At 39.9% G+C, this 15,591-nt stretch overlaps 1 protein-coding gene across 2 annotated transcripts in view; it reads right to left on the reverse strand.

The window, feature by feature from the left end:
- Positions 1-15,591, reverse strand: part of ITGB6 (integrin subunit beta 6) — a 48,695-nt gene that overhangs the window by 26,958 nt on the left and 6,146 nt on the right. The window contains exons 6-9 of one of the 2 annotated variants that reach the window (XM_075117876.1): positions 14,552-14,714; positions 13,701-13,862; positions 12,721-12,816; positions 2,685-2,774 (exon numbers count right to left, since the gene is read on the reverse strand). In XM_075117876.1, the coding sequence (XP_074973977.1) occupies positions 2,685-2,774; positions 12,721-12,816; positions 13,701-13,862; positions 14,552-14,714 (511 nt within the window). Of the gene's footprint in view, positions 1-2,684; positions 2,775-12,720; positions 12,817-13,700; positions 13,863-14,551; positions 14,718-15,591 lie in introns of both variants that reach the window. The other variant, XM_048870115.2, reaches the window with a different exon arrangement.

Raw genomic sequence — 15,591 nt, forward strand, 5'->3', positions numbered from 1 at the left:
ATGCCCCTACTTATACATCCAAAAATGCCATTGGCCTTCTTGGCAACAAGAGCACACTGTTGACTCACATCCAGCTTCTCGTCCACTGTAACCCCTACGTACTTTTCTGCAGAAGTGCTGCTGAGCCATTCAGTCCCTAGTCTGTAGCGGTGCATTGGATTCTTCTGTCCTAAGTGCAGGACTCTGCACTTGTCCTTGTTGAACTTCATCAGATTTCTGTTGGCCCAATCCTCCAATTTGTCTAGGTCCCTCTGTATACTATCCCTACCCTCCAGTGTATCTACCTCTCCTCCCAGTTTAGTGTCATCTGCAAACTTGCTGAGGGTGCAATCCACACCATCTTCCAGATCATTTATGAAGATATTGAACAAAACTGGCCCCAGGACCGACCCTTGGGGCACTCCACTTGATACCAGCTGCCAACTAGACTTGGAGCCATTGATCACTATCCATTAAGCCCGACAATCTAGCCAGCTTTCTATCCACCTTATAGTCCATTCATCCAGCCCATACTACTTTAACTTGCTGGCAAGAATACTGTGGGAGACTGTTTCAGAAGCTTTGCTAAAGTCAAGGAACAACACGTCCACTGCTTTCCCTTCATCCACAGAGCCAGTTACCTCGTCATAGAAGGCAATTAGATTAGTCAGGCATGACTTGCCCTTGGTGAATCCATGCTGACTGTTCCTGATCACTTTCCTCTCCTCTAAGTGCTTCAGAATGGATTCCTTGAGGACCTGCTCCATGATTTTTCCAGGGCCTGAGGTGAGGCTGACTGGCCTGTAGTTCCCAGGATCCTCCTTCTTCCCTTTTTTAAAGATGGGCACTACATTAGCCTTTTTCCAGTCATCTACAACCTCCCCTGATCGCCATGAGATTTCAAAGATAACGGCCAATGGCTCTGCAATCACATCCGCCAATTCCTTTAGCACTCTCGGATGCAACGCATCCGGCCCCATGGACTTGTGCACGTCCAGCTTTTCTAAATAGTCCCGAACCACTTCTTTCTCCACAGAGGGCTGGTCACCTCCTCCTCATGCTGTGCTGCCCAGTGCAGTAATCTGGGAGCTGACCTTGTTCGTGAAGACAGAGGCAAAAAAAGCATTGAGTACATTAGCTTTTTCCACATCCTCTGTCACTAGGTTGCCTCCCTCATTCAGTAAGGGGCCCACACTTTCCTTGACTTTCTTCTTGTTGCTAACATACCTGAAGAAACCCTTCCTGTTACTCTTAACATCTCTTGCTAGCTGCAACTCCAGGTGTGATTTGGCCTTCCTGATTTCACTCCTGCATGCCCGAGCAATATTTTTATACTCATCCCTGGTCATTTGTCCAATCTTCCACTTCTTGTAAGCTTCTTTTTCGTATTTAAGATGAGCAAGGATTTCACTGTTAAGCAAAGCTGGTCACCTGCCATATTTACTATTCTTTCTACAGATCAGGATGGTTTGTCCCTGTACCCTCAATAAGGATTCTTTAAAATACAGCCAGCTCTCCTGGACTCCTTTTCCGCTCATGTTATTCTCCCAGGGGATCTTGCCCATCAGCTCCCTGAGGGAGTCAAAGTCTGCTTTTCTGAAGTCCAGGGTCCGTATTCTGCTGCTTTCCTTTCTTCCTTGTGTCAGGATCCTGAACTTGACCATCTCATGGTCACTGCCTCCCAGGTTCCCATCCACTTTTGCTTCCCCTACTAATTCTTCCCGGTTTGTGAGCAGCAGGTCAAGAAGAGCTCTGCCCCTAGTTGGTTCCTCCAGCACTTGCACCAGGAAATTGTCCCCTACGTTTTCCAAAAACTTCCTGGATTGTCTGTGCACCGCTGTATTGCTCTCCCAGCAGATATCAGGGTGATTGAAGTCTCCCATGAGAACCAGGGTGTGCGATCTAGTAACTTCTGCGAGTTGCCAGAAGAAAGCCTTGTCCACCTCATCCCCCTGGTCCTGTGGTCTATAGTAGACTCCAACCACGACATCACCCTTGTTGCTCACACTTCTAAACTTAATCCAGAGACTCTCAGGTTTTTCTGCAGTTTCATACTTGAGCTCTGAGCAGTCATACTGCTCTCTTACATACAGTGCAACTCCCCCACCTTTTCTGCCCTGCCTGTCCTTCCTGAACAGCTTATATCCATCCATGACAGTACTCCAGTCATGTGAGTTATCCCACCAAGTCTCTGTTATTCCAATCACATCATAATTCCTTGACTTTGCCAGGACTTCCAGTTCTCCCTGCTTGTTTCCCAGGTTTCGTGCATTTGTGTATAGGTAGTTGAGATAACCCGCTGATCGCCCCTCTTTCTCAGTATGAGAAAGGCAGCATCAGGTTTATGTCCCTATTTGTATTTCCCCACATAATCTTAAACACATTCAATTTTATTTCGTGACTATATTCCCTCCTTTAAAAACATTAGAACAACCTCACAGCGGCACCATCACATAGCTAAAGCAGAGAATAGCATTCTTAGTGCATTGTTTTCCAATATCACTGCAAAACAGTGTGATGTATATGCTCAAACATTTGAACGTGTGTGTTCTTTTTTTCAGGACCGACGGAAAGTTTCTGTAATGCTGGGCATCTGTGCACAACTGATGTGCTTATTGTAAACAACGGGATTTGTTTTCACCAAATCACAATTTAATATCTGAGAATAGCAGACATGCAAAAGGAGAAGTATGTTATAAACATACCTTATATGCATCAATGATCAATTGGAGAATATTTCCAGAATCTTTCTGAAGTTGTCCAACAGTAGCTCCAGGAATAAGTTTGGCATAATTCTGTAAAGAGCAAGTACAAAATATAGGCTTGAGCTGTTAACAAGAATTTGAAAGCATAAATTCGTAATAGGTGGTATGGTCCATCTTGCTGGCAACCTCCCTCACCCCCCAAACCCATAACTACCAATCTAAAGAATTATAAGTAGGATTTTCAAAAGCACCTAAGTGACTTCAGAGTGAGCACAAGTCCTGTTGAAAATCAATGGAGGAGCACAAGTCACTTAGGAGTTTTTGAAAATTTCACCCTATAGTGTTCTCCAATTAAAATGAAAATATCCTCTCAACAGTTCTATTTGTTTTTAATAAAAATAATCAGAGCCTGATTCTGCTACTCTTACTACTATTGTAATGTTGTTCCCTTCGGCCCGATATACATTTGTTTTAGAAACTGTACTTTTCTGAGGCCGGTACATGTTAACTAGCATATAGTGTACTGTGCACAAGGGCTCAGCGATGAAGGGGACATAAGGCCTCAATAAGAATGAGATTGGCGAGCCTGGAACATAGGCTCTGAACTATTTGCTGCTGTTATATGACTGGAATACAAATACCACACATTAATCAATGGTTAGTTATAATTCAGGAAGAATTATCTGCCTAGTGCCCTGATTACATGCTGGGTTTGTGTTAAGAAAATTGTCGTCATTTAATGTCCAGTCTCACCTCAGTGCTGTCATTGTAGCATGACACTCACAGCTAGTTGTTAGAACTAGTAGCTAATATTAATCTCATCTGGTGGTTACTACATTGCATTTAGGGCTTGAACCAATGCTTATTGAAGTCAATGGGACTACTTGGAGATAATGAAAAGGGCAGTTAAAAGAGAAAATTGGTAACATGATAAACTCTGCAGAAGAAAGCTGCTGTTCTAATGCTGATTTTTTAAACATTAAAAACATTCAAAAAATCAATGAAGATGGACAATTTGATTCCCTTACATCCCTTTTATACTTTGCACTTCCACCAGTATTATGATTACTTTAAATATTATGTATGAAATACCTATCATTCATTACATTACTAAAGTGCTATTGTAAATCAGCAGGATTAAACACATTTGATGTTACAACAGGTGATTTGGCATGCCTGACTCCTGTGAATTATAGCACTGTCTTTGAAAGATTGTTCTTAGAATATAGAACTGTGCATTTTGTAAACATGGGCATTATGCAGACTGGTTATAAATGAGAGTTAGAGAGTTTGGAATCTAAAATATCACTGCCTTTTATCTGGGGCATGCAAAATAAACAGTAGGTGCACACTAGGCTTAGGGCCACAGTCTACCGTTCCTCTGTGCACAAAAATGCCATGGATGACAGTGTGAGTTCCATGGAAGGCACAGGTGCAGACTATGGATTGATTTTAAGGAAAGTTTCCATCTTTGAGCATATATTTTAATGTTTTTCCATATAAAGTTTCTGAGCTGATTTACCAGTGTAGTGTTTCAGAGTAGCAGCCGTGTTAGTCTGTATCCGCAAAAAGAAAAGGAGGACTTGTGGCACCTTAGAGACTAACCAATTTATTTAAGCATTTGAGTGTGGAGTGATTGCTTTGGATTGCATGGCTAATACTGTTAACCATTAGATACGGCAGGTTGTCTTTTTAGTGCTAGTGTGACACAGATAGACCTTCCAATTTTTTAGCATGCATTTACTAAAAAGTTGACTTATTTTATCTACAGATATATCTGCTCTCACTCATTCTCAGTGGAGTTAATTTGAAATTGCTCCATGGAGGTCAGTGGAGTTACACATGATTTGCACCAGTGTAAATGAGAGCAGAGCTTGTGACATGACCTAGGGTGGAAGAGTACTATGCCAAATTTAGAAGACCCAGGTGATATTTTTTGAACAGATCTTAAGCCTTGAGAACTTCTAGTGCCATTTGGCTATGCTGAAATGAGAGTTTTGAACAGCTCATTTTTAAACTGTATTCTCTTTGTCTAGCAGCAGAAGAAGAATTGCTTCACAAGAATATTTTTGTTTGCATGGCAGAGGATTCCATTTAGTTAGAAAGACAGTTTTGTTGTTTTTTCCTCAGCTTTAATTAGAATGATTTTTAACATAATTTTCCTTGAAAATAAATTATTTCATTTAAGGAAAAACTGTTTTGCAAACCTCCAAAAAGATTAGAAGAAACCCAAAGCTTTAGACAAAATTAGCAGTTTCATGAAAACTTAAAAAGAAAAGGAGTACTAGTGGCACCTTAGAGACTAACCAATTTATTTGAGCATAAGCTTTCGTGAGCTACAGCTCACTTCATCAGATGCATTCAGTGGAAAATACAGTGAGGAGATTTATATACACACACAACATGAAAAAATGGGTGTTATCATACACACTGTAAGGAGAGTGATCACTTAAGATGAGCTATTACCAGCAGAAGAGCGGGGGTGGGAGGGGAGAAAGCCTTTTGTAGTGATAATCAAGTTGGGCCATTTCCAGCAGTTAACAGGAACGTCTGAGGAGCAGTGGGGGGGTGGGGGAAATAAACATGGGGAAATAGTTTTACTTTGTGTAATGACACATCCACTCCCAGTCTCTATTCAAGCCTAAGTTAATTGTATCCAGTTTGCAAATTAATTCCAATTCAGCAGTCTCTTGTTGGAGTCTGTTTTTGAAGTCTTTTTGTTCTAATATTAGGCTTGAATAGAGACTGGGAGTGGATGTGTCATTACACAAAGTAAAACTATTTCCTACTCTGAAACCTCTCCTTACAGTGTGTATAACAACACCCATTTTTTCATGTTCTGTGTGTATATAAATCTCCTCACTGTATTTTCCACTGAATGCATCCGATGAAGTGAGCTCACGAAAAGCTTATGCTCAAATAAATTGGTTAGTCTCTAAGGTGCCGCAAGTACTCCTTTTCTTTCTGCGAATACAGACTAACACGGCTGCTACTCTGAAACATGAAAACTTAAAACACCATTGGATTCCCCTACCCTAAATGTGATACACATAGTCTGTCAAACTTTCACTGTCATCACAATACTCATAAAAATAATTTTCAAATCAACAGCTTTTAAAAAGAAATAAATTTCTTACTCTGTTATAAACAGCTTTCAGCTAAGAATAATGATATATTATTTGGTCAGCCATATGTGAATATATTCCAGAGGAAGGATTTTTTGTTTGTTTTCCTGAACTTTTCTTTTTTTATAAACTATTTTAAACTGACATGCCTCATTTGTCAACAACTTCCTTCTCCCTCATGCACCCATGCCCCTCAGGTTTTACCTTTTGAGCAATCTTGGCAAATGTTTAATTTAAATCCACTAGTTCAATGCTACTTTAAAAGCATCTGTGGTCATGTAATACTTTGCTGTTTTAGTTTTGATTCTCCCATGCAACATGACAACTGCTATTTTAAAATTAGGGGAACTGACATGTCTGGCCATATTCATGGCAAGAATGCAATATTATAAGCACATACATCCTGTATTTGGTGACATAAAACACATGTTTTAGATAACAATATACACACCTATGTGGGAGGTAGGTCTGAGCCTACATTGGATCTGAAGCGGATTTGGAATATTAAATGAATAAATGACTGACATATGCCATGCTAAACTAAAGGGGGATTATAAATAGCTAGAAATATAAAGGTACATTTAATTATTTGACTACTACATTTATTTTAGACTAATGCTATCTATCCAAACTATTTAAGGAGCTTCTGGATAAATTCTAGTGTAGTGTTTGCCCTCCTTAGAAACTGAATTATCATCTGTCAAGTTCAATTATGTTTTTTGGTACAATAAAATACAGTTGCAAGTTTCTGGGCCTGATCCTGCAAAGCTAATGTAATTTAGGGAAAGCTCCATTAGGCTTAATTATAGTGGTTTCAACTGAAGTTTTGCCTGAGTAAGGCATTGTCTGTAAAGGTTTCAGAGTAGCAGCCGTGTTAGTCTGTATTTGCAAAAAGAAAAGGAGTACTTGTGGCACCTTAGAGACTAACCAATTTATTTGAGCATAAGCTTTCGTGAGCTACAGTGGCTCACGAAAGCTTATGCTCAAATAAATTGGTTAGTCTCTAAGGTGCCACAAGTACTCCTTTTCTTTTTACTGTCTGTAAAGGTGCCACCAAAATGTTTGACTAAAGACATGAACCTTTGAGCATAGGGGTCCTTCACATTCTGAAACTAGGCTCCCAACTGAAGTCAGAAGTGCCCTGTTTCTTGGCAGCACTGGTTGGCTGATCCTATTTCCAGATGTGCCGAAAACTGATCTTTCACAGGTGGAGTTAAGTTTTGTCATTACATAAAGTGGCCCAGAGCAGTGCACACAGGTATTGTTGGTGTTATGGATGAGTACATCTACATATACTGAGTGATGATTTGGGTTCAGCTGCATCTGCTATTGTATCTTATTAAATAATGAGCTCTTTGTTCAATGAGAAATCCTTAGCTCTGACTGTATAAGCACAATAGACTTCCATTCCTTAACCTACTCTTGTTTCTTGGAACCAAAATCATCCATTTTCCTCAAAATAGTTCAATTCCTTCTTTAGTTTCCTCCCCCCGTGCCCGCTCCTTCCATACAACAATGGAACATTTCCCTTGCACAACTCATATAAAAATGATCTCATGAAAAAGATCATGGTTAGTTTCTTGACTCTTGGATTTCAGTTCATCCTTTGTCAACAATAGATAATACACCACCTGTGGAAAGACTAAGAGGTTATGCATTTTAAAGTCTCATTGACTTCAGTGGGGCGTAAGCACTTGCTTAAAGTTAAGAACATACTTAAGTGTTTTCCTGAATTGGAGCCAAAATGCACACTTGCAGCTTGATCCTGCTCCCAGGGAAGTCAATGATACTTCAGTGGACCAGGATCAAGTCCTTAAGCAAGTCCCTGTCCTTCCTTGTCTTCTGGCACTCTGTCCTCTTCTTATTCCCCTACTACCCTTGTAATTGCTCCTACTTCACATCCTTTGGAGGATCTTCCTTCTTTCCCCCTCGCACATACACCAGGTTTCTGAGGGAATTTCACAGGGCTCTGTCCTTGGTCCCCTTATCTTCTCCTTCTATACCTCATTTCTGGGTAATCCCATCTGCAAACACAAGTTCAACTACCATCTCTATGCTAAGGACTCACAGATCTCTCTCTCTCTCGCGCCACTCCAGACCTGTCTCCTTCTGTCCAAACTAAAATCTTGGCCTGCCTCTCTAACATCACCCTCCTGGGTGTCTAGCCATCAGCTCAAGTTCAACATGGCTAAAACAGGGCTTTAAATGGTTGGCCTCAATCCCTCTTGGTTGCATCCTTTCTTGGTCACTCTGAGTGACACTGCCATCCTGTCTGTCCCGGGTGTCATCTTTGAGTCGGACGTCTCTTTAGGTCCTCACGTCCCAGCTATCTAAACCTTGCTATTCTTTCTCCTTGATACCTGTAAAGGGGTGTGTCTATGCTGCAGTCACAGGGTGTGACTGCAGCTCATGTGGACACACCTATGCTAGCTTTAATCTAGCTATCTTGGGTATTGGAGTGAGTCTGCAGCAGCATGGATTTCAGTGCAGACTTCTCAAGCCTGTCTGGAACCCTGACCCTGGATGGCTAGCCCATGCAGACACCTGTGTGGGATAGCTAGGTTAAAGCTAGCTCAGGTATGCTGCCTGCTGAATTGGCCTCTGACTACACCCATGGTTAAGGGGGAAAGTGGAAGCAAATTTTGCTCCCATTGCTTTAGTGCACTAAGGACTGCTCTGGTGCACTTGAGGAGTAAGCCCCAGGTTCTGGCTGCAGAAAAAGATATTAAAGCAAAAAAAAAAAAAATCAAAATACACATTTTTAAGGTAAGTCCAATCACCATGCTCAGTGGAAATAGTGCATTCTGAATGCAACAGATAAGGAACTAGTAGAAGTCACTCAAGTATAATCACACTGCAACAAATAGCTACATAATCAAAGGGTATAACTAGCTAAATACTTTTAGCATCCACAGAGCAGGTATTAAAATTCTATCATTACCTAAGGTTTGCTGGCTAGGGGCCTGATCCTATGGCCAATGCAATATTTCCACTGATTTTAATTGGCCCTTGGATTAGGTCCTACACCTAAATTTGGAGCTATCCATCTCCTCTTTAATCTACCGTCTTATTGCACCAAAAAGATGCATCCCTCCCTGAGTGCATGAAGGTTTCCTTTGGAATTTTCCAGTGGTCATGGTCTGCGCTGGCCAACACCATTCTTATCAAAGGTTTTCTGTTTCAGTATCTCTGTGTCAGTTTTATACCATTATCAAAGTTATCAAGTGGCATGCTTTGTTCTCTGGGAACTCTATACTAAGATTTACAACTAACAAAAAATGTGAGCCATTGTTAATCCATCTATTACTTTTTGTTCTCTACTTTGTCAGAAAAATAAAGTGACACCATTTTCTGTCTTGTATAGAATGTAGCAATTCTTTTAAACATATTCTATCTACCACTTTCATCTTTTGCATGTGGCATTCTGTCACTTAACTGAGTATCTGCTGTTATTTTTCCTTGCACATAGCCTCACTAACCTGCGGGTTAGATGGACAGTTAGTCAAAGCAAATATAAAATAATAAACAAAATAAAAATATCAGACTTTTACTGCTGGCTTTCACAAACATCAAAGGGCATATCTAAAACAATGGGACTGTATTGTCACATTTTCCATCTGTGTCAATCAAACTCAGAATATTGACCTAGAAGTCTGATTCTCCCATGCTTATGATTATAAAGAAAACATAATATGACAATATAAATCAAGATTATAAGACTGCAAACACTGAATTCTGATCTAGGATTTATTTTTAGACACTACAAATTTCTTCACAACAGCCCATCTGGGCAAAAATATACATGATAAAATAAGATAGATACTGACAGTTCTCTTAGTGAGGGCTCTGTGCCTACCCACTGCACAGCTCAGAGTGAAACAGAAGAGAGGAAAAGGCCCCTTATGTGCGGGAAGAGCTCCCTGTAAAAATCCCCAAAGACACTACACTTCTAACTCTCTCCTTAACCCACTTGTGCTGTGACTTCACTTCTACCCCAGTTCTGGCAGAGTTGGATAGAGGACACAGGGAAAAAGGCCAACAATAGCATGGCTCATCAGAGAGACATGTTGCCAGGGAGGCTGAAACCAGGGACTGCACGGGTGGTTAGGTCTTCATGTGTAATCTGGGATAGGTGAGACTACAGCCTGTCTTCTCTATGGATCCTCCAGATCTAATGTTATAAGGGTATGGGTACAATTTTCAAAAGTGTTTAACGAGCCTGAATCCCACTGACTTTCAATGCAACATAGGCTCCTTAGCCATTTAAAGTTTAGAAGATTTTTACCATGTCCCCTCTACAGCATGGGCAGCGGGTATAATAGGCCAGGGGAGGCTCAGCCTCTCCTAGCGTAGCCACTGCTGCTGGAACCTGGTTGTGGGTTTGATGGGGGAAATTTTTGCTTTTTATTATGCCGCATGCAAGTTCTGGGTAGCTGAGGAGGTGGTATGTGCTACTCAGCTTCCTCTGGACTCCAGAGAGATTATTGATGAACCCCGGAAGCTGAGTAAGACATACTACCCCCTCAGTCACCCTGGAACCTGCATGGTGCATATCAAAAGCTCAGGTTCCTCTTCCCGAAGAGAGAAGAAGAGAAGAGCGTTTGAAGGCTCCTCCAGACAGTGTGTGTGTGTGGGGGGGGGAGGCGTGGCTCAGGGCTCTGCATGGCCCAGGGCTCCTCTGGCTATGGGGTGTGTGTGCAGGGGATCTCAAGGCTCCTCTGGGCAGGTTGGAGGGGGGTGCTCAGGGTTCTGGCTGGCCCGGGGCTCCTCTGGCCATGGGCGGGGAGTGCAGGGGGTCTCGGGACTCCGGAGGGGGGGAGTGGGCAGAAGGGTTGAGCTGGGGGCTAGCCTCCCCAAAGTGGGGCTCTACCCACCACCCATGCTCCACAGTGACACAAACAACTCATAATGGAGGGGAAGGGGCTTATCAAGCACAGAACTGTCAGATTACTTTTTTGTGGTTTTACTGCAGACGGGAAACAGATAGGCTTTTTTTCTCTCCCATCTTCTACTTATTTTTACTCATCATTTTAAATAGGAATTTGAAGTGTTGTGGGCCCACTCCAGGGCTGTCCTATCACTCCATACACTGGTTCTGGTCACTGGGAAATTCCCCAGCTATAGGAGAATCCCCAAGTGGATCCAGTCTAGGGGACAAACTGGGGGTACCTGGATGTGCATGCCAAACACAAGTTATGGCTGCTTTAGTTTTGCTGAGGGATGGAACTACCTCTGGCCAAACCCTGAACAGATGCACAACGGTGGTGCAAAGTATCTTTTCCCCTCCTTGCCCCAGTTCCATTTGCAATAAAATGACTAATCTCCTCTCCACTCTCTGCTCCCATTTGCCATGCAATGACTTTTTAAACAAAAGAGTCTTCATGTAACTGAGACTTGTATTCTTCACTTCAAACAATGCTACGTGTTTTTTCTCCCTTCAGTGCATACAGGCAGTTAGATGTGAGGGGGAGGGGAGAAATTCTCCCTTCTATTTTGTCATTTTGTACTTTATATTTCCTGCTACCTTCCAACTTATCTCACTGAAAAGAAGTTTTAGACTGAAGAGGAGGAAGCAAACTCTCAGATCAGGTGAAAACACATTTTCTGAGAGATGAACAAAAGTTCATGAGGACATTTTGTTTCAAGGGGTGTCCCTGTCTCACAGGAGAAAAAAACAGCCTCAAGTATTAGTACCCAGCATCTTAAGATATAACTGTCTAATGCTAGTGATTATGCTGAGCAATTTAGATAAGCTTCAGGGTTGAACATCCTTATCTACTATGACTCAAAAAGTAGTTATTCACAGTGTGATTCAACATAAAACCCAATTTACAATTACATAAAGAACCATAAAATCAATACATGATGAGTGAGGTGCTTTCAAAGTAACTGAGTTTTTAGATGTTTTAAATCAGGTATCTAATTTTCTAGCTATATTTTTGATTAAATATGCACCTTGCAGGGTTGAATCCTCAATGCTAGTCTTCTCAAGTGGTACTGTATAAATAGGGCCCTTCATTTTCAATTTTTATTTTATTTAATTTTTCCTGGGAATTTATCAGACAACAAACAAACAAACAACAACAAAATCAGGTAAAAATCAGTGCAAAAATCTATTAATTTTTCTGGTAAATATCAGGGTTTATTTTAGTGGATGGAAAGACAGAGGAAAAAAGTATTCTGTAGATTAATGATTTGAATTCTGTTCATCAGTGTGATTTGCTGCAGAACTCAAAACACAATGCCACCTCAGAGTTTAAGAAAAAAATATATCTCTAATCCCCAAATAAAACTTTTCATTTGAATAAAAAGTTTACTGTTGTAGACTTAGAACTATTAGACAATTAATATTTACATTTAATAATTGGGCCAAACCATTTGCAGTGCATACACTCAACTTCATCCTTTTCTCCTATTTTTTTTTAAAACTTTTTTTTAAAACTCATGTTCTGAAATGTATTTTGATACAGATTTTCATTTTCTTCCCATTTTAGTTAAATCTTTAAACCATTATCTGCTAACAGCTTGAAATGTGGACATGGTGGCATGAGATTCATCAGTGTTCAGATGCGCACACAATTCAGAGCTTGCATGCGTGCCTATTTATTTGTGTGTATCTTCTAGACTAATACAGGAGGCTTTGCATATACACACAGACTAAAGTATTATCATAATACATATCTCATGCAATGTATTGTATTTTCCTGAAAAACCAAGTTATTTTTTACATATTTTAATGATACAAAAGTAGGGTGAAAATTGGAAATAAACTGAATAATACTTTTTGTAAAACCCGGGAAATTTTCGGTAAAAATCGGTTTAAACTGAAAATGAAAGAGCTCATACATAAACATTATTAAAAGGAACATTAAAGCAAAACACTGGAGAGTTACAAATTTTAGTTACCTCACCTCATATAAGTAAACTTGTTCCTTTGTTACAGCAAAAATTAATAAAACGTTATTTTGCACAAGCTTGTCTGTTAGTTGTCCAATTGTTGGATACTCCTGAAAACAAATATAGAGAGCCAAATCAATCCCTGTTTTACAAAAGGACCAAGGAGTTAAAAAATAGTGATGAAAAACATTGCATGTTATCTTTAATGAACATACATTCATACTGTGCTCAGTGTAATATAAACATGTAATTATACATGTGTGCTGAGTAAGTGTGTATGTGTACATAGAGCCTTTCCTTCTGGTGCTCACGTTACCCTGAGTGATCCACCTGTATGTCATGCTTCAGTGCCTGGGGTCAGGAGGTTTTAGTCCACACAGGAACACAGGCCTTTGGAATCCTCTTTAAACCTCTTAATTCTTGAATTTAGACTTTAAGAAGGTGAGAAAACTAACTCTTTGAGGCAAGGACACTACTTACCTTTGTGTTTGCAAGGCAACTAGCACAATACAGCGCACATCCTAACAGGGGCCTCTAAACATCCCCATAATAGAACTATTAAATAACAGTATTAGTTTGAGCACTTGAATCTTAGTTTGAAATGTTTTTCTGACCTCAGCAGTGTCCTACACATTCCTGAACCACTCCTTAATTCACTTCCTTTAAGACAACGTGATGAAAGCATATTTTTGCTCTCCTCTCAGGAGAGGATGCCAATAGGTCCTGTTCCACATGTTACCCATGGTAACAGTTATTGGGAGTAAGAGGTATCACTTTTTCTAATCATAACATGTTCTGAGATCACTTATGTCAATATGCTGTGTTCTTAGTTTTGATTTTATGAAAATATGTGATTAAAATTAAAATGGATGACATCAAATGACTGGATTTCCAAACTCCTACTGCATACCACTGAACACAATCATTAATATTCCAATTCATCTTTCCCGTACTTCAAAATTCCACAATGAAAGAATTGTACGAAGCACATTACCAAAACTGTTGACATGGAATATTCATTATTGTGGTCCAAGTGACAATGTCCATCGTTTGGAATAACAATCCCTGCCAGTTTACTGTCCATCCCAAAATGGGAATCAGCATCACTCACAAACACCAGCAGATGTAGAGAGTCATTTCTCCACCCAATCTTTTCCTGTAATTAAAATGTAATGTTTTAGTATAGACCGATTATATTGAAAGAAACAATACAGGATGATAGGGTAGAAGGAAGAAGAAGGGGTCTTTCAAAGACAGCTTTAAAAAGTAGTGTCCTTTCTGCTTTAAGCAGACATCATAGATTCATAGATATTTGGGTCAGAAGGGACATCAAAAGATACCATGACAATTATTTAACAGAGTTCACTCCATTGCCTCTGACCAACATATCTCCTCTTCCCATTGTTGTGCTGAGTGTGTATAGCTGCTTGTCATCTATGTCAAATATTGTTAATCATTAAAATATTTAAAGAGAAAAAATTGAAGAAAATATGATGATTATGTGGCAATTTTATTGCTTTTCATCCCCCATATACCCCCGATTATTACATGATCAGTGCTTTTATTGATGGAAACTACAAAACTATAATTTTTCAATGTGCGTATTTAACTTGATTATATACACTTTTCTAATGAAAAAAGAGATCATTTGAATATACCTTTACAGTCTGACCAAATACCCACTGAAATCAGTGGGGGTCCTTCCATTGATTTTAGTGGAGTCAGATCAGGGTCAGAATCTACATTTTGAGAAAACAAGAGCTGCTTATTTTTTTAAAAATACCATAAAAATCTATTAATATTAAAATGTGGACTAATAAATATTACACCTAGAGGTTTCATTACCTTGCAAACAGCTGCCTGCATAATTGCATCAAATCCTCCCTCTGGAGTGTCTATATTAGCTGAGATTTTCTGTTCTTTCACAATTTCATTGAATCTTTCAGCATCATTTGTTAATGGCAAAACATGTTTGTATCCAAAGGTGGGTAAGCAATTACGTGGAACACTGCTATAAAATAAATGATATATCTTAATAATATAAATGATATATAGCATAAATGATATATATATATATATCTGATATATAAATGATATATCTTAATGATATATCTTACGGCCAATGCAGAGATAGAATGCACACACTGTAGTTGCTTTGTAACTCTAGCGTAGTTTTCAGGTGCACATCTCCTCTGTGTACCTTGCTTTATTAATATCATTGCTGAAAGTAGTACCTTTACAGTTCAGTTAGACAGACCAAGTGAAAAAACTTCAAGGTTAAAACATAACATGGCACTCAGTTAATTTTAAAGTGAAACTGTGCATTTAGATACTCTGTGGCTAAAGAATGGTGTGTAAACTGCACTTCCCCAGGAGTAGCCCTGGGAGGCACTGTGCCCCAGTGATACCCTGAAGTGGCATACTCCTCCTATGCTCCTCTTTTAATCTGCTCCAGCTCCTTACAGAGCACAGTATACTCCCACCATCACACCCAGATAGGCCCACTGGGCTCCTCCCCACTTGCTCTGAGAGGAGGAGAGTATCGGGCATGCAGCCCCCACTCTCCACAAGCACCCCAGAGTTGTGATCCGGGCAGGACTCATGCAGCATAGGGCAGAAGGGACTGTTCCTGGTTCTTTAAAACAAATAAATAATAAGAACATTAATAAATATACTGAACTGTTGTATTTTGGTATTTTTGAGTACCCAAAAGTATTGTGAGCCTTTACAGCTGTCACATGAATAATCCAGGATTTTAATAAAGAATATATATTTCAAGCAAATTAAAGAGACATATAACTTGAGTTATCAAGTTATCAATGTGCTAATCAGTCACACACACTTGTAATTAGCAGGAAAATCTAAACAGCAAGCAAAAAGGTAAA

This window comes from Caretta caretta, chromosome 11 (genome assembly GCF_965140235.1).
Source record: "Caretta caretta isolate rCarCar2 chromosome 11, rCarCar1.hap1, whole genome shotgun sequence".
NCBI classification, from domain to species: Eukaryota; Metazoa; Chordata; order Testudines; family Cheloniidae; genus Caretta; species Caretta caretta.